Source organism: Musca autumnalis, unplaced genomic scaffold, assembly GCF_047663935.1.
Source record: "Musca autumnalis isolate F117 unplaced genomic scaffold, ASM4766393v1 scaffold_1, whole genome shotgun sequence".
In the NCBI taxonomy this organism is placed as follows: domain Eukaryota; kingdom Metazoa; phylum Arthropoda; class Insecta; order Diptera; family Muscidae; genus Musca; species Musca autumnalis.
The window spans coordinates 309,478,752-309,504,955 of record NW_027411644.1 but is presented as its reverse complement, the minus strand read 5'-3'; the positions used below and the strand labels follow the sequence as shown (position 1 = coordinate 309,504,955).

The 26,204-nt window shown below is 37.4% G+C and overlaps 2 protein-coding genes across 20 annotated transcripts in view; one reads left to right on the top strand and one right to left on the bottom strand.

Annotated features, from left to right (window-relative positions):
- The first annotated feature begins 2,097 nt into the window (after positions 1 to 2,097).
- On the top strand, positions 2,098 to 19,332 carry Polr3C (RNA polymerase III subunit C). 3 transcript variants are annotated; one of them, XM_073962185.1, is made up of 9 exons: positions 2,098 to 2,805; positions 12,656 to 13,102; positions 13,174 to 13,301; positions 13,362 to 13,708; positions 13,976 to 14,130; positions 14,186 to 14,291; positions 14,357 to 14,706; positions 14,777 to 14,944; positions 18,814 to 19,332. In XM_073962185.1, the coding sequence occupies exons 2-9, from the start codon at positions 12,956 to 12,958 to the stop codon at positions 18,985 to 18,987; spliced, it is 1,575 nt and encodes a 524-aa protein (XP_073818286.1). In that variant the 5' UTR covers positions 2,098 to 2,805; positions 12,656 to 12,955; the 3' UTR covers positions 18,988 to 19,332. The 3 variants fall into 3 exon arrangements, with proteins under 3 accessions (XP_073818286.1, XP_073818287.1, XP_073818285.1); XM_073962186.1 differs by lacking the exon at positions 2,098 to 2,805 and adding an exon at positions 5,169 to 6,782; XM_073962184.1 differs by lacking the exon at positions 2,098 to 2,805 and adding an exon at positions 10,879 to 11,723.
- Positions 19,090 to 26,204, bottom strand: part of LOC141389920 (juvenile hormone esterase) — a 154,899-nt gene continuing 147,784 nt past the window's right edge. For all 17 annotated transcript variants that reach the window (XM_073962182.1, XM_073962168.1, XM_073962169.1 and 14 more), the window contains 2 exons: positions 20,012 to 20,292; positions 19,090 to 19,945 (listed from right to left, as the gene is read on the bottom strand). In XM_073962182.1, the coding sequence (XP_073818283.1) occupies positions 19,753 to 19,945; positions 20,012 to 20,292 (474 nt within the window). In that variant the 3' untranslated portion in view covers positions 19,090 to 19,752. The remainder of the gene's footprint in view (positions 19,946 to 20,011; positions 20,293 to 26,204) is intronic.

Here is a 26,204-nt window from a genome sequence, read left to right as displayed (position 1 = left end):
TAACTTCACATTATGTTAGACCACCAGTACCATCAGCCGATGTATAGTAGCAATGGAAATGTCTTATCTTACGTGTAGATGGTGTGCGTGAGGACTGTGAAGTAAAGGTAGCAACCTCGTCGCTTGGCTTTTCCCAAAGATATACAATATTACAAGATGGGACATTTTCATTGCTACTATATATATATATATACATACATCTTTGTAACACATCTGTTGACCGCACATTATTTTAACAACCTATATAAACATCGTTTTGATGCCGGAAGATACATAAATCCCAGTGGGAAAATGTAATCGAAAAGGAATGTAAAATGATCCCAAATCCATAGATAGATATAAGATCAGTCAGAAGATCAGTATACAGACAATTCGTACAAATTCATTTATTGTGGACACAAGAAAAGAATGTATTATTTTCCTAGGACATACTCCGGGTTCGTGAATTGACTTCATCTAGAAATTAGCAGAATTAGAATTAGTTGAATTTATGTGGACAATGTTTTTAAAATAGGGAAAAATTGCGGTTCGTGAATTGGAATATAGGGAAAAAGTGGGGTTCGTGAATAGGAATGGATTAGATTGATTAGACACAGAAATTGTAATGTGGTCTATACATGTACGATACGGTCTGAATCGAAGTTCCAAATTTCATGAGTAGACCCTATTACATTTTGAAAAGCAAATTTACAAAAAATGTAAAAATACAGCTGATTGTCTCTTCTACCTTACATAAATGTGCCTTGATATAAATACATGTATGTATGGTGGAATAAGAAAGTGTTACATCAAATTTGCCGTGTAAAACGTTTCTGAAGAGTAAGCTATTCAGCGCCATTTTTGTTCAAAGAGAAGTGAACATTTTGCACCTTTTTTGGTGTGCGGGAACGCATTTCGGGGAAAAATGTGCAAAATGTGTAAAAACTTTCTAGTTCTGGAACGAAGCTAATTTGTATAAAGCGAATTGCGCTTTAATGGGGTTGTTAACATTATGTCTGTAACAATTTGTACTAATTGTTGCTTGAAGTCGTTTGTTAACACAAAAAGTCAGCAAAAGAGAGCGAAAGACATTTTGACAGTTCTTTTACTGAGAGATTGCAAATTTCTGCTGGACAAATTTCTTCTAGCAAGAACTTGTAACTCTTCTTCTTCCTGAAAACAATCAGTCACCTGTTTTTTAATTTTTCGTTGATTTATGTTTGTGAAAATTAAAAACAATTTTATTGCGGAAATAGCAAGTCTAATTGTATTATTTTTTGTGTAGAACAAAATTGCAAAGTGGAAAAAATCCATCTTTTTTATTTTTAATAAAATACAAAATGTTTGCTACCTTTGTTCCTTCCTTCATTGGCGGACAAATTGTTCTGTTTTGGGAAGTCAGCTGATTGCTTGCTGGTTTTTGCTGGGAGGGTGTCTGTCATGGCACAATAATAAGGTACAGCGCCAAAAACAGCTGATTTTCAGACTAATTGTCAAAATGCATTATTGTGAATAAAATCTCATACAAAATGTAAACAAGCAATTCACAGCAACGTATTATTGTAATCAAATTTGACTTTTGGTATGATTTGTTGTAACACCTTCTTATTCTACCATGGTGTCTGTTTACTTTTTAAAATTTTCTTGTAAAAGAGTAAACTCCTTACTCTCTGAGAAAGTTCTTGCTGGAAAAGTAACCAGACAGACTTATTAACATACCCCTGTTGTTGATAAAATGTTTATATACGTTGTTTCATAACCATTTTTGCATTATGCATCTTTTCCAGTGTTTATAGTTCCATGTCTAAGATTAAAAGAAGAAGAGATCAAGCTAGTTCGAAATCGGTCTCCATTAAATCCAAGCGACGCTGAATTTTATTCTTCTGCTCTATATTCAATCCTAAAGTGATTTATATTATAGCCTTTTGCCGGGTTAACCTTTTTTATAAGGGTTAATTTTACGTATACGGAATGGAATTGACATTTGAAATCCAGTGGGTTTATTAAATCCGGTTATATGCAAACGCACTATTGGTTTGCATTATTCCCATCCCTGGACACTACTCAGCTCAGTGGGAAAGATTGACACTACGCACACACAAACAATACAATTGATGATAAATTCCAAAAATTCTGCTTATACAGCAACTAAAAAAATTGAACTCACCAAACAAGTTATTGTTATTGTAATTCTTGAATTCCAAAAAGGCAATAAAATGCTTTTGTTATTGTTTTCCACGAACTTGTTTTTCTCCAAAAATGTGCTAAGAAAAAATAAAAAGAGACGAAGAATGTCAGTCACCACATACCATTTTAAAGGGTGTGTGTTTAATTGAGAAGTACATCTCTCTCTATTGTTTATGCTACGTGGTTGATTCGCGCCCGCCTGGAGAAGTGAAACGTTTCCATATGAGTTTCATCAGAATCAAACTTTCATTTCGGTTTCGACAGTTGCTGGAGAACGTTAGTTGTTTTTAACGATTATTGGAATAGCGGATTAGTTTTTTTTACAAGAAATCCTTTAAAGGAATTTTTTCTTACATTCCTTAAAGGACTATTTTATTATTAGTTGAAGTCTTAAAATATTCTGCGCATTTGAGGTTACAATGTAAATTTGCCAAATTGTCAACCGTGATCCCGCAGATAGATTAAATTTATAAAACGTGTCTCTTTTCCGTGTTGAATCGGCTGATTAATAATCACAGTGAATTCGACCCCGTAGGGCACGTACAATAGAAAATGTTTTGCTTCGAATCTAATTTAATTTTTATTTAAGAAATACTACGTTAAATGAATGTTTTACTTGTAGGAAATTGTATACACAAGGTGGAAGTTTTTATGGAAACAAATTATTAAATATTTAAAGCATTTTGAAATAAATGAAATAGTATTTGTTCAGTAGAAGATTATCCACATAGAAATGGACATTGCTTATCGCAAACGTGTATTTTTTTCTCTGATTAGATTAATTTGGAGGTTGGTCTTTCGTTAATCTGAGGAAGGGGCAGTGTCCAATCAAATTTACACAAAAAAAACTTAAGACACGTGTCACGTAAAAAGAATAATGAAGGCAATGCTTTAATGTATGATGATGCTTGCGAAAATTACACCTTTATCTTCTATCCTTCATCTTCTGTAGTTTTCCATTTTACCTTTCTAATAGATCTAAAAAATTAACAAAGTAGACTTTATGTTTGAAAACTGTATTTCAATTTAAAGTAAACCACGCTAAAAAAATTTATTTTCTACAAATTGTAAATTTTTTATATATAACTGTAAATAGGTAACGTATTACCTTTATGTCTGGCTAACTTCCTTAAAGGAGTGGAATGATAATAGCTTTACAGTGCGTTTGCATATAACCAGATTTTATAAACTCACTGGGTTTCAAATGCCAATTTCAATTCGTATACGTGGAAATAAATACTCATAAAGAAGGTTTGCCCAGCAAAAAGCTCTAATGCAAACAATATTTTAGATCCTTTATGTAGCAAAAGTTTGGTCACCCATCCTTATTTTTATGGAATTGTTTTAAGTTATGTTATGTTTTAATTCAACACATCCCCTCACACTTGTTTAACAACAGCAAAAATAACCTAAATTGTTTTATGTGGTTCTTGTTTTTGTTTGTTTCTTCTTCAATATTGATTGCTCCTAGAAGTATGCTATATACCAATGAAAATAATACATACATATTTACACTAAACGTTAAAAGTTGTCGTACATCGACTGTATTTTTAAGTTTAACCCATTATAATACTGTGAGTTTAGATTATGTCCTTATATGATGATCAATGACTTTATCTCGATTTTTTTGACGTATAATGTATGGAAACATATGTCAAACAAATCGATACATACTACTTAAGTGGAAAAAGTATATCAAACTTATACCCTAGACAGATGGCAATGTTAATTTGCATTAAGATGTGCATTTAATTTTAACCTGACAGACGACAGTTTCTGCATTTACGAAACAGCTGTTTGCTGGTAAACAACTGTTTTGTTGTTGTTTGCAATGCAAATTGTGTCTCAGAGCATGAATATGCTCTCTCCTACATGAATATAAGCTTTCTTTTAGAGCATTGCGATATTGAAATACCTAAATTCAGTTTAAATTCCCTTTGATTTTGTGCATTAGGAATGTGGATAATGCACGAATTAATTTGAATTAAGGCAGTTAATGCAAATTAACGCTGCCATCTGTCTAGGGTATTATTCTGAACGTAAATTCCCAGTGAGTTTTCTCACTCCTCCTATAAACGGCAGAGAAACAGAACTTACTTGTAATTTATAGTACGTTTACATTAGAGTTTAGAGCCGGGTTAACCCACTTACGGTTAAGAATAACCGGGTACGGTACATTTGCCGTTGGAGTACATCTTTTCCTATGAATTCACTTATGAATTTTACAAGAAAGCGCGCAGCTAAGATGCACTCCATTTTCGATCCAAACTACAGCTTTTCATGTAGTGTTTTGGATTGAATTTAAAGGCACTCTTCGGATTGCATTTTTAATCAGTCTAAAGAAGCAATTAAAATGCAAGCCATTGCGAAATATCCCAAAATAAATAAAATGCATTTATTATTTGTGTAAAACAAGAACACAAAGAACTTTATTATATAAACACAAATTAAAAACAAGTTTCCATTAAATTCAATCACATTTGAGCTTTCTTCCTCCGTTCTCGATTTAATCCAAGCGCATCTGATTTTCTTTCTTCATCCTAAAGTTTTTTATGTTGCCTTCCCATCACTAGTTCAGCTTTCGACATGGACTCCATGAACTCCACTCCATTAAAAATTTCCGTCTCGTGAATTACCGCAAAAATGTTCGCAACTTAAGTTGTTATTTCTTTATTTTATAACAAATTCTTCGAAATGTATACACTCTTGCTTATCTTTTGAAGAGATGTGTAGGGATCAACCAACTGTTTTTTTCTGTAGGGATCTCTACAGCAACTGCATTTTTCATAACTCTGTTGGACTACATCGAAAGATGTTGTGAAATCATAACTCCAATTGCACAACTTCCAAAATTTTTTGCTGGGATAACATAATGCCATCGCCATAATGCTAAGTTTACATTTACGAAATCCACTCGATTTCATCTGTCAATTCCATAGCTCAAATGAAATCTCATCTGAAATCAATTGGATTTCATTTGACGTTTAACCTATGGATTTGACAGATGAAATCGAGTGGATTTCGTAAATGTAAACATAGCATAAGAAACCAATTGGGTTGGGTTTCTATGGTTATGGTGTTATGGCTATGTCACGTCTAATCCTACCTTAAATTTGGTTTTCAAAATGTACCCAGCAAAAAGTTTGCATCCGCGGATGCAGTTGAATAAGTACAAGTGTACAGTACAAATGCCGTTGGAGTACATCTTTTTCAATGAATTCATCTATGAATTTCACAAGAGAGCGCGCAGCTAAGATGCAGTCCATTTCGCTTCCACAGCACACAGCTAGGATGCACTCCATATTCGATCCAAATCACAGTTTCTGATGTAGTGTTTTGGATTTAATTTAAAGGTACTCTTCCCCTGCATAAAGTTTGCATCCACGGATGCAGTTGAATAACTACAAGTGTACAGTACAAATGCCGTTGGAGTACACCTTTTTTATGAATTCATCTATGAATTTTACAAGGGAGCGCGCAGCTAGGATGCACTCCATTTTGCTTCCACAGCACACAGCTAGGATGCACTCCATTTTCGATCCAAATCACATCTTTTGATGTCGTGCTTTGGATTGAATTTAAAGCAACTCTGCGGATTGCATTTTTAGTCAGTCTAAAAATGCAATAAAAATGCAAGCCATTGCAAAATATCCCAGAGTAAATAATATGCATTTATTATTTGTGTAAAACAACAATACAAAAAAAATTATTATATAAACACAAATTAAATAAAGTTTCCATTAAATTCAATCACATTTGAGTTTACTTTCTCCGTTCTCCAATTAATCCAAGCGCATCTGATTTTGCTTCATCATCCTAAAGGTCTGCGTACATAACCTGCCTTGCCTGATTGCCTTGCTTTTCTGCATCATTTCTGAAATAATAAAAATAAATGAATAAAGAAGGCCGAGCAAATTTCGAACTGGGTTGCCCTTTTCATTTTTATTCTTTTATCAGAAGCAAGCAAGGTAATAGCTATATTACATTACGTGTAATGTGATCCATATAAAAAATTTCATCTATCAAAATGATGTGTGAACCCATGTGTAACTTTTTCGTTTTAGAGCCCTTCCTATTTTTTTATGTACAATAAATAGAAAACAGCTGATTTGTTTCGATGAAAGCAGAAATTTGCAAAATTTGCTGAAAGAATTAATGTCTTAAAGAAACTTAAATAAATCGATTTGATAAAGGATTTGTTTACATTTATAGGTTTTGTCACACAAAAAACATATACTGGTTTAATAGCAAAAATTATAAATCATATGAAAAATGTCATTTTTCGCACACACAATGAATTACACGAGGACAAAAAAAAATTCAAAACATACACATGAAATACACGTAATGTAATATAGCTATAAGCAGACAAGGCAGCTTAGTCCCGGGCCACACTACAGTAATTTCACTGAAATTTTGATATGAAATTATGCGTCTCCAGATTAGGGATACGCAAGTCGATTTTCGAGTAATCGATTCCTCGATTCTTTGATTTGAAGAATCTAAAAATCGGAATCGAGTTTTGACTTCATAGAGAATCGAAAGATCGATTTTCTATTATGATTCTTCTTTGACTTTTTGATGTACCAAGAAAATGAAACATACAGATTACATTGGTAAGAGCAAGACAACAATATTATATTATTTGTTTACTGATGAACAAAGTTAATCTAACGGTACGGCAGTGTTAAACGCGAAGCATTGTACACTAAAACGTTCACATTTTCAAGAGATGACGCCTTAGATCGAACGATTCTCAGTGAGTTCTAAGTAAGAATCAAAGGATCGAAAGATCGATTTTTGATTCCTACGTAAGAATCGAAAAATCGATTTTTGAGTTCTAAGTTAGAATCAAAAGATCGATTCTTGAGTTCTAAGTATGTCCCGGTCCACACTAGCGTGAATTTCATTAAAAAATTTCATGAAACTAGATGTTCTTAAATCGAATTCCCCACTACAGCAATTTTATGATTTTACTCTACTATGGACGTCGATCTAGAGACGCATAATTTCATATCAAAATTTCAGTGAAATTACTGTAGTGTGGCCCGGGACTAAGAATCAGAAGATCGAAAGATCGATTTTTGCTTGGTAATACGTATCAATACTCCAGATCGACATCCGTAGTAGAGTAAAATCATAAAATTGCTGTAGTGGGGAATTCGATTTAAGAACACCTTATTTCATGAAAATTTTCAATGAAATTCACGCTAGTGTGGACCGGGACTTATGTACTCACCCCTTAAAGGTTTTTTATGTTGCCTTCCCATCACTATTTCAGCTTTCGTTACTCTTATCTCTTATGTTACACGCTGAAACTTTCATACGAAACTTTCCCATTATTTTGGCGTTCTTAGGTCGAGTTCCCCATTACAGTAATTTCATAAAATTACTTTTGTATGGAACTCGATCTATGAACGCCAAAATAATGGGAAAGTTTTAGCGTGTAACATAAGAGTTATGGACTCCAACTCCACTCCATTAAAAATTTCCGTCTTGTGAATTACCACAAAAATGTTCGCAACTTTAGTTTGTATTTTTTGTCTTATAACAAATTCTTCGAAATATGTATGTAATATAATGCAATTCATTTTAATTGGCCCGATCGCTTAGAATTATTGTAAAGTTGTATTAATCATGGTTTAATAAGAAAGTTTAGCTAAAGCTTTATGTCAATTTAAATTTTTTTCATTGGAGTATGCCTAAAACTTCAAAACAATTGGTCTGTTCCTTTACTTTTGAAAGTGGTAAAACCGGCAAAAGTAGCAAAAGTTGTAAACTGCTCCCATATGAATTGTATGGTCTATGAAGTAAAGGAACGCTTTTCGAGTGAAAAGTGGTAAAACTTGAAGATTCTTGCACGTAAAGGAACAGAGCTAATATAAACAAACTGTGTATGTGTGTGTGGTGTTTGAATAATATACCAATTTTAAAAACAAGTAAAAAGTCGTTAAGTTCGGCAGGGCCGAACTTTTTATACCCTCCACCATAAAATAGTCTTAATTAAAATGGAATAATTAGGGTCCTTTTACAATTTTAGGTGGAACAACTTTTCGACAATGGTTAGACTCCTACTGCCTCCCACTATTGCTTAAAATACACTGTGAACACAAATTTTGGGGCAGAGATAATTCCTTTTGGAGATGAAAGCCATTGGTGTGTTTATATTAAAAACCCCAAAGGACAGATGCGCCGTGAGTCGAACTTCCGCGTTATGGCGTGAGGAAATTTTTGCAAGAGACCCTGTAAGCCATCATGAATTATGCCCGTAATTTCAACGTCTGGGTAAACGGGTAGGTAGCTACCTATTAGTTATCTTTACCTACGCGTTTGGTAATTTCTACGTGCCATTTACCGAGGCGTGTAAATTTTGAAAACATGTGGTAACATTGGTGATTTTCATTCATGATTTCGTAAAAACATTGCCACATATAAGTGTTTTACAATTTTTAACACATTGGCAATGATCAACCAGGCAAAATCCTTGGTGTAAGTAACACGGCCGTTTTCGACCCGGTAACGTTACCTATGGATTGAAATTATGAAATTTTGCTTACACGGGGGATATCTATGAACTCATAGATAACTACGCGTAGAAATTACTGGCATTAGCATTATATCTTTGTTTGTGGTTTTTGTAGAGCACTTAAGCAACAGTGAACAAAGATATAACGCTAATTCCTGATGGCCCACAGGGTCTCTAACAAAAATTTCATCACGCCATAACGCGGAAGTTCGACTCACGGCGGACTTTCACCTCCATTTTGTCGCACAGTGTTATCTGATCTAATCTAAAAAAATGTGTTCAGCTAGGTGAAAGGCACCACTAATGGGGCAATATCAAAGAGTCAACCTATCTTTAAATTTTTTGGGGGAAAAGTTTTATAGCTGCAGGGAACTTCAGAGTCAAATTTAGGGTAGTTTCATCAAAACAATGTAGACCCTCAAAAATGGACCCATGTTGACGAATTTTAGTGAAGAAATTTCGTGACCACTGAAAATTCCCGAAAATCGGGAGGTACAGTTATATGGGGGGATATAACAAAACATGGACCTATATTGACGATTATTTTTGAATAGACAAAATTGTAGCTAAAATTCTCAAAATACCGATCATTACAGTTAGTTCGGTTAAAAATTGCAGCTAAAATTTTGAAAATACGGAAATTGGGAGGTTATATGGGGGCTATACCAAAACATGGACCTATGTTGACGATGTTTGGTGGAGATGTTTCACGACCACTGAGAACCTCAAATGTCAATTTGCAGATATTTCGGTTACAAATTGTGGCTAAAATTCTCAAAATACCGAAAATCGGGAGGTACCGTTATATGGAGGCTATACCAAAACATGGACCTATGTTGACGATGTTTGGTGGAGATGTTTCACGACCACTAAGAACCTCAAATGTCAATTTGCAGATATTTCGGTTACAAATTGTGGCTAAAATTCTCAAAATACCGAAAATCGGGAGGTACCGTTATATGGGGGCTATACCAAAACATGGACCTATGTTGACGATATTTCGTTGGAGATGTTTTCTGACCACTGAGAACTTCAAATGTCAAATTACAGCTATTTCTGTTAAAAACTGTAGCTAAAATTCTCAAAATACGGAAATTGGGAGGTACCGTTATATGGGGCCTATACCAAAACATGGACCTATGTTGACGATGTTTGGTGGAGATGTTTCACGACCATTGAGAACCTCAAATGTCAATTTGCAGATATTTCGGTTACAAATTGTGGCTAAAATTCTCAAAATACCGAAAATCGGGAGGTACCGTTATATGGGGGCTATACCAAAACATGAACCTATGTTGACGATGCTTGGTGGAGATAATTCATGACCACTGAGAACCTCAAATGGCAAATTACAGCTTGTTCGGTTAAAAATTGTAGCTAAAATTCTCAAAATATCGAAAATCGGGAGGTACCGTTATATGGGGGCTATACCAAAACATGAACCTATGTTGACGATGCTTGGTGGAGATAATTCATGACCACTGAGAACCTCAAATGGCAAATTACAGCTTGTTCGGTTAAAAATTGTGGCTAAAATTCTCAAAATACTGAAAATCGGGAGGTACCGTTATATGGGGACTATACCAAAACATTGACCTATGCCCATATCCTTTGGGATATAAGTTTGTTGATCACTAGGAACCCTAAGTGCCAAATTATAGCGAATTCAGTCTGCAAATGTGGCGAAGAACGTCAAAATACCTTAAATCCGGAGGTACCGTTATATGGGGGCTATACCAAAAAGTGGACCGATATAGCCCATCTTCGAACTTGACCTGCCTATGGAAAAAAGACCCTCGGGTGCAAAATTTCAGCACTCTATCTCAATTATTGCGGTCGCTAGAGTGATTACAACAGACGGACAGACAGACGGACATGGCTAGATCGTCTTAGAATTTTATCCTGATCAAGAATATATATACTTTATAGGGTCACAAATGATTAGTTCGATGTGTTACAAACAGAATGACAAACTTAATATACCCTCCATACTATGGTGGAGGGTATAAAAACAATCGAATTCAATGATTTTTAAAATTGTTTTTAGACCATTTGTATGGAAGAAATTGGTGAGATTTGCATTGAAGCAATCAGTTTATCATATTCACAACTCGATTATGTGGAGAAAACTTAATGGGTACTTTACACGATATGTTTTTTACATATGGGTTGTCACTTTCTATATACAACGTGTATGTGCAAAGTGACAGCATATATGTAAAATAACATATCGTGTAAAGTACCCATAACTCTTCATTCATTTTTCGCGTTTTTTATAAAATGTTCCAAAAATGCATTGTAAACAAACCCAATTGTTTCTTTTATTTTGAAGTTTTAGGAATTCAAGAAAAACAAGGGTTCTAAAGATTTTTTTTCATTTAAATCTACCTCTTTACTTATACCATGGTATTAATCATGGTACAAATACACAGGTAGCCGCATCGGCAATTGTTGGTAACATAAGATGTCAAAATTTGACATTAATTCAATGCAATTGACACATTATGTTACCATCAGCTGGCATGATAATGCTACCTGTATTATTGTACCATGGTATTAATAAATAAATATAAGCTTCGTTCCCGTACTTTTTAATAGTAAAACTGGTTAAAGAGAGAACTGCAAAAAATTTGTTCTCACACACACGTTTTTTGAAATAGTTCGGGAACGGAAAAATGGAAAATACGTCAAAAAAACTGGAACAAATTCAAAGTCGGCGTATCAGCCAATCAGACGCCGACAACCATGTTACTATTTTTTTACTCGCCCAAATTTGTCGTGTAAAAAGTTGTTAAAGAGAGCGTCATTCAGCGCCATTTTTGTTTAAAGAGAAGTGAACATTTTACAACTTTTTTGTGTACGGGAACGCTTTTTCGAGTAAAATGTGTAAAAGTCGTAAAAATTGTAAAAACTTTTTAGTTCTGGAACACAGCTAATACCAAATCAAAACATTTGTTGTCTTTTGTACGCTCTTTCTGTGCATTCGGGTCGTGTGCGTGTAAATTGCTGAAAATCATCGGCACTGCCAAATGTGACCATGCTTGATATACACTCTTGTTTCTCTTTCTCTTATGTTACACTTCCGTTACACATGCCAGTAAATTGGTGCCAATTGAGTACATGTATTATACTCGAAAATGCCGAAAAAGTGTTCGACTGGCATGCAGTTTTCTTGTGTGTTTACACATGCCAGTGCAAGTTCAATTCCAAAATTATTTTAAGTCGCATATAACAAACAAAATTGCATTATATTTCAGATTTAAAACACAATTCATAACATATTTTACTATTTTTATTTTATTTCGTTTTAGAAAGATTGTTTTCAGTCATAAACATAATGAATCTGGTATTGCCGGCTTTTCAATATTGTATAATCCCAGAGGGGAAATTATTTATCAACCTATATTTGCATGAAAAACATCAAAATTATGTCTTTACTAACCACTAATATATTGCAGCTGCCAAGACGTATTATTTGTGTTTCCTAATCTTTTTGAAAATATGCATTAAATCTTTGCATTCTTAAAAGAAAAAAAAAATGTACATGGATTAAAAAATAGTCTCGGCAACTCTTTTTTCATTTTCGACATATCATTGGCAGCCAGCTCAAAATTTTGCTGGCATGAAAAAATCTAGTGCCAGTGGAGTCGACAATTCAAAAAATGTAATTGTGGTAGTAAAATATTGTGTATGTATTGAATTTTTCGAACTGTCACTGGCATGTGTAAAGGTTGGGTAACACGCTAAAACTTTCATACAAAACTTTCCCATTATTTTGGCGTTCTTAGGTCGAGTTTCCCATTACAGTAATTTCATAAAATTACTTTTGTATGGAACTCGATCTATGAACGCCAAAATAATGGGAAAGTTTCGTATGAAAGTTTTAGCGTGTAACATAAGAGTTTTGAAGAAATGATGTCGGCAGCGGCGGGTAGGGATAAACCAACTGTTTTTGTTTTGTAGGGATCTCTAAAGCAACTGCTTATAAAATGTATCCAACGGAGTGCATTTTTCATAACTCCCTGTGGACTGCATCGAAGAATGTAGTGAAATCATAACTCCACATGCACAACATCCAATTTTTTTGCTGGGTATGTTTGGTACGCAGCGCATTAATATGGGTGGTACGCTTATACATGGACTTATTGCCGATTTATGGTTCCCTAATCATAATTGTAAACAAACCAACTTTTCAACGTGCTTTATAAACACATTAGGAATTAAATCGATTAAAAACAAAATATTAAATAAAATTTAAACAAAATGTCTATAGATTATGGAAATTTGTGTTCCGTAATACTGAAACAGTGTTTTGGTGAAACGGTGCAATTGGTGGGCGATTGTCTCTTTGCCGCAAATGCTCGGTCGCTGGGAAATATTGTCAAATCAACAAGTTTAACAAGAAGAGAGGTAATTAAAGAAATAAATTGAATTTATTAATGAAAAGTGGTATAAAATTCAATAATTAACATCATTTAAAGGTTTCGACAGCCCTTGGCATATTAATTAAATATCAACTGGTTACATTTCAAGCCAATGATGTTAATCCATTTGTGGCCGAGTATTCACTGAAACGGGATGAGATTTTGTATATTCTACGTTATTCAAGGTAAGGAAGATTTTTCTGCGGTTTTATGCTTATAATAGCCCAAAATTTGTCTGTTTGCAGATACGTCCATTTGATACAAACCAAGTATGGTTCTGTGGGTGCAGCCATTGCTGAGGAATTGCTGTACAGTGGCTCACAGACAGCTTCAAACACATTGTTAAAATGTCTATCAAACAATGAAATCAATGAAAAGGTGGAAACAATACGTGACACATTTATCCAAATGATACGTGATAATTATTTAATAAAATTGCCCATGTTGGTGCCTAATGAAAGTGGGGAACCGGAATTGGTACCAAAATTGCACATCGAAGATTATGATTTATTCAATCCACCTGAAATTGATCTACCAATGCTGGCCAAAGTGCAGGCTGGAACTGTACAGGCTACACAACTCAAGGATGCAGGTAAGTAAAACGCCACCACTTTAAAATGACAGTTTATAGTTTCAGTTGACACGTATCTGAAGACATAAATATCATACGATCTTAAAAGAAGTCGTTTCCCTCCTCTTTAATAAATCCTCTTTTATTGCAATCATTTATTGACTTCAATTTAACTATATCTAAATATGTACTTACTCTTTCTTTAATTCAATTTTAAAGTGGCTATATTTTCTTATAAGCTTTCAAAAATTTCTCAGTATCATCCTATTTAAATTATATATTTTTCAGCGGTATTTTGGCAACTAAACTTCAAGCGTTTTCATCAAGACTTTCGTGATCAATGTATGATAACTGCGGTGGAAAGAAAGTTGGGATCAAGTGCTGCAGAATGTTTCAAATATATTCTAAAACAAATGTATGAGAGGACCGATCCCTGGCAAAGAGTAAGTATGCCAATTCAAATGTATATAATAAATAATACAAAACTCGCTCTTGCAGCAATACTCCAACCCATTTACTGTAGTCGAGGTGAAGCAGCTGGTGGAGAAGAATTCAAATAACTTGGATTTGATAAGACATTTGGATCAATATGTGGCCTTAATTGGTACGACTCGGAAATAACTATATTAAATATACAATCTTCTAAATGATTCTTTCCACTATTTGCAGCTGACGATTCTTTACATTTCATTAGAAAAGTTGGTGAAATGGGTGGTGGTCAATATGTTGTTGATTTGGCTCCAGCCTTTGAATCTTTAGCTTTGGTCTGCATCGAAAATGTCATAACAGAACGCTTTGGTTCAAAAGCATCGCGTATTTTCCGCGTTGTGCGTTTGAAAAAATACATTGAACAAGAAGAGCTGCAAAAAGAGGCTATGGTTCCTGCCAAAGAAGCTAAATTGCTGTCGTATAATTTATTTCAAGAACAATTTGTACAAATCAAAACAATTCGCAAAGCTGGCGGTGGTGGTACTGGTCCAGCCAAGGCATTTTATTTGTTCTTTTTGAGATATAAACAGGTATGGATGATAATGCAACAGGAGTTTCATGACATATTGTTTTAATATGTTGCCTTCGTTTTGTTCTTAGATTGCCAAAATGCTATTGGATATATGTTTTAAAGCCTTATACAATGACATAACCCGCTCCAATTATGAGAAAAATGAACACAAACGTTTAATAGAGAAATCCCAAAAATTGGATAGTATAGTTGCCACAATGAAGGAACGAGGAGAATCTGAGGAATACATAGCAGAGGTTTGTATAATATGAATTTCTATATAGTCACATACTCCAGTGGTTGGAATTCTGTAAGCCATTTTTGGTTATCGACAAAAATCTGTAATTGTGGCAGGGCACAACTTGGACATCATGTTGTGCTGATGCACCTGTCTAATCTTCGCCACCTCAGGAAGAGGGGAAGACGGTATTGTGCAACATATGAATATTTTTCCAACGAGTAGCTCTAACATTTGCCTACCACATGGCCTCGCATAGCTTACGACATGCCGATCTGTTGCTTTATAAGAGTTCAACCTTATTAACCTTATTAACTGGTGACCATGTTGCAGTCCTCAGGGAGGAGTTTTGGTAGGAGTGAATATTCTTCCACTGTGTAGCGCTACCATTTGCTTACAGCATTAGCTTTGTAAGACGTCAACAAGGTTTCTTTGCCAATACCCCATCGGATTGAAGACCTTGTGATAAAACTTTGGATAAACAAATAAGAAAGTATCAGTCAGCTGTGCCGACAGAGATATACCCTCAGTACCGGACCTAAAGCGAAGAAGCAAACCCAATACTTCTGAAGTCTATAGGGTTTTTTTTTTGAGTTTTTGAGACAGTTTCTCAGGAAGTATGGATTTGTCCCCGAAAAAGATGTACCGTCTAGGGCCGTATGTTCAAAAAAAATTTATCTTTCCGAACTTCGTTTGGGTGGCACCCGAGAGAGTGCTCCGATGTAGTCAATATTCAGACCTAATTCGGGGCTGTATGAAAAAATACGATGTATACCGTTTGAACCAAATCGGTTTCTCCCTTCGAGGGTTATCTTACGTACTACCCAATTTAGTTGGTACCGGCAGGTTGTTTGGAGTTTTTGGGTCATTATTTTAGGGACCACAAGAAGGCCTTTTTGGAAAAAAAATTCAATTTCGAAAGTTATCTTGCAGATTTGCCATTTTAGTTGGTACTGTCACGGTTTCTTGTAGAATTTAGGTCATTTTCTTTGGAAGTATGTGCCCCAAAAAAATTGTTCCCCCTCGTCGGATTACGAGACTCCCTCGTCGTCTGCTGCAACCGCTCGCCATATTCCTGCTGGTCGAATACACGAAGTAAGACCAAATTTCCCAGCAGAGGCGACGGGATTAGCAAATGAGCGTGATGAACTTCGTCGTATCAACCCCAATGACCCCAGAGTCAGGGAGCTGACACTGGAAGTTTACAGGTTGGTCGGCGACATAAGCGGGACAAATGGTTAAATCATCTGAAGAGCTGCAACATTGGAGTCGGTATAGGTGAATTGTGGGCAACGGTTAAGTCACTCTCGAACCCTGGAAGAAGGGAAGATAGGACTTCCGTCACGTTTGGCGACGTTACGTTGACTGACCCGAAGAGGTGCGCAAGTAATTTCAATCGACAGTTTTTCGAGCATCCCGAGAGTGACCGGGCGAAGAGAAGAGTATTACGTCGCATCAGATCTCTTCCTGCCGAGGATAAACCACCACAATTTACAATGGATGATGTTGCCAATGCCATCAGGAACGCTAAATCATCCAAAGAGTTGGGCCCTGATGGAATCTCCATGGTAATGTTGAAGCAGCTGGATGAGCCGAGAGTCGAGTATCTCACCAAAGTCTTCAACTTGTCGTTAGCCACCCTCGTTGTTCCCGAAGTCTGGAAAATGGGCAGGGTGGTCCCACTACGGAAGCCAGGCAAGGATGCCAGCAAAAGTGAATCGTACAGACCGATTTAGCTTTTGTCGCCCGTAGCAAAGACAGTTGAGGCCTTGATCCTCCCCAGTATCAGAAATAGCTATCAAGTTGCCGATCATCAACATGGATTCCGTAAGCAGCACAGCACGACAACAACGCTGCACGCCATTACCACATATATCTGTAAAGGACTCAACCAGAGACGGCCGTGCGATAGAACAGTGATGGTGGCGCTTGACTTATCAAAAGCCTTTAATACAATCAGGCACTCCACGCTGTTTGAGGACATTGAGCAGACAACCCTCCGGCCAAGCTTGAAACGTTGGATAGTCAACTATATGTGTGGACGCCAGTCGTACGTGGAATTCAGGAAAAAGAAGTCCAAACCCCGTAGAGTGAAACAGGGAGTTCCCCAAGGTGGGGTGATATCTCCGGAACTGTTTAACCTCTACCTCTCCTGTATTCCACCCCCTCCAGACGGCATTGAGATCGTAACGTATGCGGATGATTGCACGATCCTGACGTCGGGTACCTATCCTGATGGCATCTGTGAGAGACTGAACAACTATTTAACCGATCTTACCACCTTTTTCCATTCGAGGAATATGCAGATTTCCGCCACAAAATCTACAGCCACTCTGTTCACCATATGGACAGCGCAGTTTGGACGTGAGTTGAATGTCGTGGTCGACGGTGGCAGAATTCCGACCACAAACTGCGCACACGCCACAGCTATCTGCGACAAGTTGAAATGTAGGAACAAGGTCCTCAAGTCCCTGGCCGGCAGCACTTGGGGTGCAGATAAAGAAACCTTGTTGGCCACGTATAACGCGATAGGTCGGTCTGTGGTAAGCTACGCGGCTCCTGTCTGATCCCCGAGATTGTGTGATTCGAACTGGAAAAAGATTCAAACTTGCCAGAATGCCGCCCTGAGAACAGCGACAGGGTGCCTACTCAAATCTTCAGTGGACCATCTACATGAGGAGGCAAAAATTCTTCCTGTAAAGCAACACAATGAGATGCTTTCGTTGCAGTACCTGCTTGGATGTTATCGTGTGAGCCATCCCAATCACCATCTTGTTGGTAGGCCCGGCCCATTCAGGGAGATCAGGAAGGATATACATGCTCTAGAGGGAGATGTCCAACGATACAGGAGAGAACCCCTAGATCAACAAGCATATCAAGCAGGATTGAATAGCATTCACACGGACGCAGTTGCCAAGGCCTTAAGCAATTATAGTGTGAATAAAGTACTCGGAGTACATCCTCCATCTATCGCAGCTGAGGAGCGTCAGCTGCCACGACAAACCAGAGTAGTTTTGGCTCAACTACGCTCGGGATATTGCAGTCGCCTAAATTCGTATTGGGCGGACATCGATCGCGCCGTGCAAGACATATGCCCAGTATACGGCATGGGCCCGCACGACACATAACACCTTTTTAACTGCCCCGCCAAACCTACCCATCTAACTCCAGTGGATCTGTGGCTACATCCCATCGAAGCAGCCACTTTTCTGGAACTGGAGATAGACCCAGAGCCAGATTGAACAGAGGATCGAACATATAAACATAACAAAAACACTGTTACAACAACAACAACAAATTGTACCGCCTAAAAGAGACCGCAAAGATAACCTGCTGAAAAAAATGTTTGAACTTTTGTGGGTGAGGTATCCGAAGTGGTGGACCCACATTCGAACACATAAGGTATGTTTGGGCAAAATATTATGAAGGGTAAAATTTGGTTCGAATTGGTTGATCCGTTCGAGAGTTATCGTGAGCACCAGCCAGTCAGACCCGCAGACGGACGTACATGGCTAAATCGACTCCAAATTGTCTGAAACAGATTTCGTCCAAACATACTTGGGGTCTAAAACCATTATTTCTATGAGGCACATTTTTGGTCCTAGAAATGTGTATATATCCTCTTTAGCCTAAAGGCTGATGGTATAAATATTACGACATAAAACATTTGGTCCAATTTGGTTGATCCGTTCAAGAGTTATCGCCAGGCAGGCGGGTCAATGTTAAATCCACCTCAAATTATCTAGAACGAACTTCTTCCAAATATACTATGGGCCTTAAACGATACTTTCGATTTGATGGTGAAAAGTGTATATAGTCTCGTTAGCATAAAGGCTGTCTTTTAAGAAATGTTTCAAATTAAATATATTTAAAATTGTAATTTTCCAGATCCTTGAAACTCTAACACCACCCGAACGTGAAATCTTGGATAAAGTGAAGAATCGCATCAAGACCCTATCAAAGGCGGAATTATCTCTCGATGACACCATATTTCTGTTACAAATGTATTTATACCATTCGGCTCCAGTGTTTGTAGCACCAGCTACTAAAACTAAAAGTTAAAATTATTTTAATTTTTTTTTAATTTTTTTTATTATACAAAAGAATTTGCCTCAAAATTATGACGAATTTTATTTGCAAAGAAAATTCAAAACACGATTTAAATGTTTTAATAATTATTGTTTATTTTTTTTTTTTTTTGTAAAAAATCGTTTATATTAAACAATTGTACACAAAATACAATTTTATACAAAATAATAAAGTTGCTTTTAAAAAATATAATAATAAAATAATAATTTAAGTTATAAAAATTTTTGTGTATGTATAAAGGAAAGACAACATTGTGACAAAAGAAACCTTATTTTTTGTATTGTATAATAAAAATAAAATAATATAAAAATGTATATGTAATATGTATGTATGTCTTCGACTATTTACACATCGTGTACGACCGTGGGGTGCGGGGGAAATAACTTATTAAATGCTTTTCTAGATTTTCCCCAGTATATTTTCTTTAGGGAAAACTAGCAAATGACGACACTTTTTTTTCTTTAAACTAACTACTATTAAACTATTCTAAAAAGGGGAAGGGGGGCAGGGAGGGAGGTAGGAAGGGATATGTGAAGTTTATAAAAAATAATAAACTAATTAATGTTTGTTGTTGCTTTGATATAAAATAAACAACACAGATGGCATATGAAGTTATGTTTTGTGGGTAATATATATGTATGTACTGTGTGTAAATCCTCTGGATAATTGTATATGGTGTATGGTGTGGAAATGGATGTGTATCAAATTTGTGTTAAATTTTGAACTGTTTGCTTTGCCCTACATGGCATTGCCATTATAATGTTCATACATATAATCCCAGAATTGTTGCCGTTCCAATTCTGGATTTGCTTTCATTTGTAGATTTGTTGTTATATCCATAAAGCTTAGGCTCTCCATTACACCATTTGGATCCACCGGGGACCATGTTGTGGTAAGTAAATCATCATTTAATTGGGGTGGTGTTGGGTTACTAAAAAAATCATTTATTAATAATTTTGTTTCAAATTTTGTTAAATTCTTTGTTCCAGAAACTTACCCATATTTGGCAAAATTAGTCCACATTCGCACCATACGATTTTTAACTAGCACTTCCATTGATTTCGGGTCTAGGCTCAAATTGAAAAATCCAAATTTAAACAGGTAACCCAATTCGTCACCGTGACATACACCGGGTCTCTGTAGGCCCAACATTCGTTTGTACAATCCCAAAGCACCATCAAAGGAAAAGCGGTACATATACACCGGCATATTACCATATTTAGCATGATTGCGCACGGTTCGTCGTATGCCGTGGACAAACATTAAATCGGTAAGTAACTGAAAAGAGGAAATAATTTATCATTATTTTTTATTGCATTGTCTGCCTTATTAAGGCGATGAACATTTTTTAGTGATATTTGAATTTCGGAGTTCAACGAATTAATTTTTCAAAATTTTGTTTTTTCTTTGGGAGATAGGGCTCTACAATTTTGCTTGTAGGCAGGTAAGAGTTCGAAGATAGGCCATATTGGCTCACTTTTTGGCATAGCTCCCATATAACACTACCATCCGATTTAAGGTATTTTGAAGTTTTTAGATTAATTTGGGGATTCCAGTGGTCAAGAAAAATTAGAGGTGAAGTGTGTCTCAGAACATACCCGAATGGTTTAAGATCCCAAGTATGGACGAAATCCATTTCAGACAATTTGGAGTTTATATAGCCATGTCCGCCTGTCTATCTGGCTGGCTGGTGTGTACAATAACTCCCAAACGGATCTACCGATGTGGTTTAAAATTTTGAGTATGACAATATTTTGTTTAAACTTAGTTCATGTTCGAGAATGGGATATATCGGCCTACTCATTCCGATATCTCCCCCACAAAAGTTCAAAAATTTTTGCTAAAATGGTGCGCACGACAACTTTCGAAGGGAGTAAGCGAATTGATATAGATCAGGTTTGAATATCGACTAAGTCGGTATAGTATTTCGGTACCTCCCACACAAAATTAGCTCGTCACGGATAGTTTTGAAATATTTTGCAACAAGGTCTTCTTGCGGGGCCTGTTACGATGTCTGGAATTGTTTTCGTGGTTAGCCTATTTTTCCTGAGATAATCGGTCAAAAGCTCCAAAAAAGCCTGCCCGCCCAAAAAAATTAACATAACCCTCGAAAGAAGAAACCGATTGGGTCCAAAGGACATTTCTCGGATCAGTTTGAAGTTGTTTGCAGCAGGTTATTCTCACTGCCCCTATTACGACGGTATAATTTTGTTCGTGTGGCAAGTCCACACTTCCTGAGATTATGGCCAAAAAGCTCTAAATACGCTGTTCGCATCAACCGATGAGCACAAGAATTTACAAACTGATTAGCCGATTTGGTCGGAACTTTGCAAATAACAAATTTCTTTCTAAACTTACTTTAAGTTCAAAGAAATTCTATATCGAACACAATCCGAACAAAAGGTACCCAAAGCCTACCTCACAAAAGTTAGAACTTGCCAATTAAGTGCAATTTTATTATTATTCGAGGACAGTCTATGACGCTTTTCGTAGGCAATACCATGGTCCCTGACATAATAATCCGAAAGCTTAAAAAAATCATATGGTGACAAACTAAAATGACGGTGGGCACGATAACTATCGAAAGGAGCGACTGATGTTGGTCCAACATTTAATAATAATTTGTGTTATTGTTCCATAAACATCCGAGAAGGGTCAAGCCCCCCTTTCTCATAGCAATGAGTGCACCCCGATTCATATTAGCTCAATGATTTGGGACCTACTATTTATCGCCAAGTCCGAAGGCGTGTCTTTCGACACCACCTCTAGAGAAGTTTAACATGACTGAAATATTCAGGAAATATCGCCAACATTACTGAGGGGTATTTTGCCACCGTTGAAAATTTGATGTTGCCTAGGCGGGGAATAGAACCCACGACATTCTGGGTGCAAGGCGGGTGTGCATACCATTGTGGGGCGGCCGTGGTAGGGTTGCTTAATGTGTACATACCACCTGGCCTGGCCATGTAAAGGAACCCGGTCATTCAGCGTGCAAAGAGGGTGTTCACACCACGGTGGCACCCAGTCGTTGGACCAACGATTGTACATCGTAAACACATCATATACGACGAATCTAAAAGAATTTTGTCGATATGTGTATCCATAACGAAGTTATAGCTCTTTAAATATGAAAAATATTTCCCAGATAATCTAAAGCGATAATCATATGAAAATTAGACGACCACTCAAATAATTATTTCTGGACATTTTCCTGACAATATTAAATGTTTTGGATGGGGATTTGATGATTTGATTCAGCGAATTATAGCAAAATCGGGGGAAGATATATATGGGGGCTATATCCAAATCTGTACCGATTTTTGCGAAAATCGGTGAAACTACTCAGGGGCCTAAGAAAATGCACCCCGATTCATATTAAGCTCAATGATATGGGACCTACTGTTTATCGCCGAGTCCAAACGGCGTGTCTAAGACACCACTTGTAGAGAAGTTTTACAAGGCTGAAATACTCAGAAAATGTCGCCAACATTACTGAGGGGTATTTTGCCACCGTTGAAAAGAGTTTGATGTTGACTGGCCGGGGAATCGAACCCACGACCTTCAGCGTGCAAGGCGGGTGTGCATACCATTGTGGCAATATCCAAGAATGGAACTGAGGGGAAGAGTCCAGAAGCCAAATGAGACCTTACAAGACTTTGCGGCTGAAGTAGAGCGGTTGGCGCAGTTGGCATATCCAGGAGAGACACATCCATTGGTGGACCGCATAAAGATTGAGACATTTGCTAGTGGTATTCGTGATCCAGAGGTAAAATTTGCGAAGTATGCGGCACCGATGGGAACATTTGCAGAAACCGTGTCATTTGCCCTAGACCAAGAAACCGCGAGGATGCTGGTGAAACCTAAAACTTATAAAGTGCGGAGGCTGGAAGTTGAGGACAACAATTCCCAGAACGTTGTCGACCTGCTGAAAGATGCACTAATGCGTGTGAAATGAAGGGCCGCTAGAACGAAAAAAACTTGTTATAACTGTCGGAAAACTGGACACATGGCCCGAGAATGCGGATTGCGGTAAGCAAGGCCCAGATCCACGATGGTCCCACAATCTCTATAGCCATAGTCTAGCAGAAGAATCACAACTTAACGGTTAAAGGCTTCATCAATGGTGTATTGCGTACCTTGACATTGGACACCGGTGCAACAAAGTCCATTATTAGACTGGATTTGGTAAAAGGGAAGGTATTGCCGTTAAATGGAGTCAAATTGCGAACGGCCACTGGCGAGACTGCAACCGTACATGGAAAGGCCTACCAAAGGCTGAGCATGGGTAGGAAATCGGTAAATTTCGATTTTATAGTGGCAGATATTGTGGACGAAGTTATACTTGGTGTAGACTTTATGATTTACTTCGATATCAATCTGGGCATAAAGCACCGTGTGATGACATGGTCCAATGTGGAAATACCGATAAGCATACATCGCCCAAGGGCAGAATCCGGCGAGATCGCTGAAGGTGGAAGCTGCCGACAATTGGTCCATAGGAAAGTGGAAAAATCCCGCAACGAGGGGGAAAAAGCGAATATGTACGTCGAGGAAAGGTCCATCGAAAAGCAGCCGTACAGCAAGGAAGGAAAAGTCCGAAGAAGACCAGGTGGCAATTAGGAGGGTGACCACGAAGAAAGAAGACATAACGTTGCGATTGCTGGAAAGAAAACAACGACGTCCAGAGGAGCGAAAGTCCAAAGTAGATGGCGTAGAGGGTACATCTAAATCGGTTGCCACCACTACGGAACGAGAACTGCGTCTAGTCAAGAGGAACAGGCTTAAGCAGGAGGCAGTTTTACCAATGTCCATACCAACGAGAGGGAACTGTGCCTATTCCGGACGAACAGGCTTAAGCGGGAGGCAATGTTACGAATGTAACGGATAGGTTTAGGTTAATTTAGTTTAATTTCCGTTAATTTAAAAATTTGAATTGTAACGTAAAGTTTTATTACGCAGTTACTTTATTTAAGCAACAACAACTACCATGTAGAATTCTCTTCATCATTCTAGTTCTTACTCTACCTTTCATTTGATGTGCTTTTGTTTTGCCATAATCATGTAATTATCGTTTAGTTTGCTACTTCTTTATTTCTTGCATTTGTTTGTTGTTGTAATTACGTCATCACTGTGTTTGTCCATTTGTATTGATCTTCGCCCATGTATGTGAGTTTGGTTCTTCGCTTGTGCGAATTTGTGTTCGTTGTACAGAATCGAGGTGTTGCCAGAAGTTTTCTAGAGCAAGGGTAGGCATTGTGACTCACAAGAGAGCCCATGTGCTCTAAGTGAGCGTAAATTTGTTATCGCTCACAACCTGTGTAGATGGTAACACGTTGTGAACAACAACAAATTTACGCTCATTGAGAGCACAAGAAAGACCCAAAAATTTTCTCTGCCTCACTCTGTTCTAGAGGACTCTCGAACAGGGAGATTTTGGGGTATAAATACAGGTAGAACTAGCAATGACGAGTTAGTTGTGTTTTAAGCGAAGATCGGGTAAAGAATAGCTGCGTGCTAACTAGACAAGCTGTGTGCTTAGTAATTAAAGACGGTTCCGAATAAGTGTAATAAAGTAAATAAAGCATTGTAGAAACGTAATCTAAAACGAACCCTGTTTTATTTGGTACAAATCGTACTGGGGAATAAAACAACGTCTACACGGAGATTAGTTAAATCTAATTCCGTAACAATATTTACTTGCACTTAAAATATAGGTTGTACTCACAATAAAAAATATTAGTCAAATGTTCCGATTTCTTGAAGCTATTCTTAAGAAGATCGCGTTCGAATGAAACAAAAATTAATATATTTTTAAAAAGGTCCATGTCATAGCTGTTAGATTTGCCAGATGTTTAACCAAAATTTTGACATTCATTTTTTTTATTTTTGGTTAATGGGTGGATCCACTGTGCGATGGTTACTACGTTTGGGGAAGGATCTTACAACATACGGAGGGGAAGTAGGACGTGTCTTCCTTACACACCATTCTGTCCAGTACAGAACTATCTTGCTTGAACTTACTCTAGTGACCCAAAAATCGAATTTTTTGGGGAAGCAGTAAATTGTGGGAGTGCCGTGGGCGACGCGCTTGATGTTTACATACAGCCGATGAATAGTTGTGCCCTGTGTTATAAACCTTACATTCGGGTATGTTCTGAAACACACTTTACCTCTCACTTAACGCCTCAAGCATTTTGTTCACCCCATTTACTCCTTTTTTGCGAATTTCTTGGGGCTAAGATTCATTTTCATTGGGGTATTAAGAAAGAAGACTACACCTTAGTCCGTCCATAAAATACTCCAAAAATAAGCGTCAATGGAGTGACCAAAATGCTTGAGGCGTGAAGTGTGTCTCAGAATATACGCGATTAGTATGCTTTTCAATGGACATCCGTGATGGGCAATGAACAGGGCGGTATAGTTCTGGGCGATCATTCACCAGCAGAGGCCACGGTACCAGCAAATGAGAGTGATGAACCTCGTGGTACGAACCTTGAAGACCCCAGAGATAATGAACTTACTTTTCGAAGTCAAGAGGCTAGTATGCGAGCGTAAGCGGAACAAGTGGTTAGACCACCTGAAGCAATGCAACATTGCCACATCCGAAGAATATCAATGGTTATTCTTAAGCCACTGGATGAACCCGTATGTTGAGAGTTTGGCAAGTGTCCTCAATTTGTCGTTAGTCGCCCATATTGTACCAGAAGACTGGAAAGTTGGCAGGGTGGCCACACTACTGAAATCAAGCAAGGATGTCAGCAGAGGCTGGTTTCCCTTCTACTACTCCTCTCCTTGTTGAAAAGCAGTTTCAGCCAGGATTCCGGAAAATGCACAGTACCACAAGAGCATTACACGTCATATCCACGCACTATATAAGACCGAACAGTCATTGTGGCTTTTGACCGATCGAAAGCCTTCGATACCGTCAACCATGCCATGTGCTGGAGGACATGGAGAAGACTTCCCTCCAGTCGTGTATGAAAAGTTAGATAACGAAACTATAAGTGGGAACGCCAGCCGGTTGTGGAATTCAGAAATAAGAAGTCGAAGAACCGCCGAGTGAAATAGGGAGTTCGTCAAGGTGGGGAGATATCTCCGGACCTGTTTAACCTCTACCTTTCTGAAATTCCAGATGGCATAGAGATCGGAATGTATGCAGATCATTGTACGATCTTAATGTCGGGTTATGT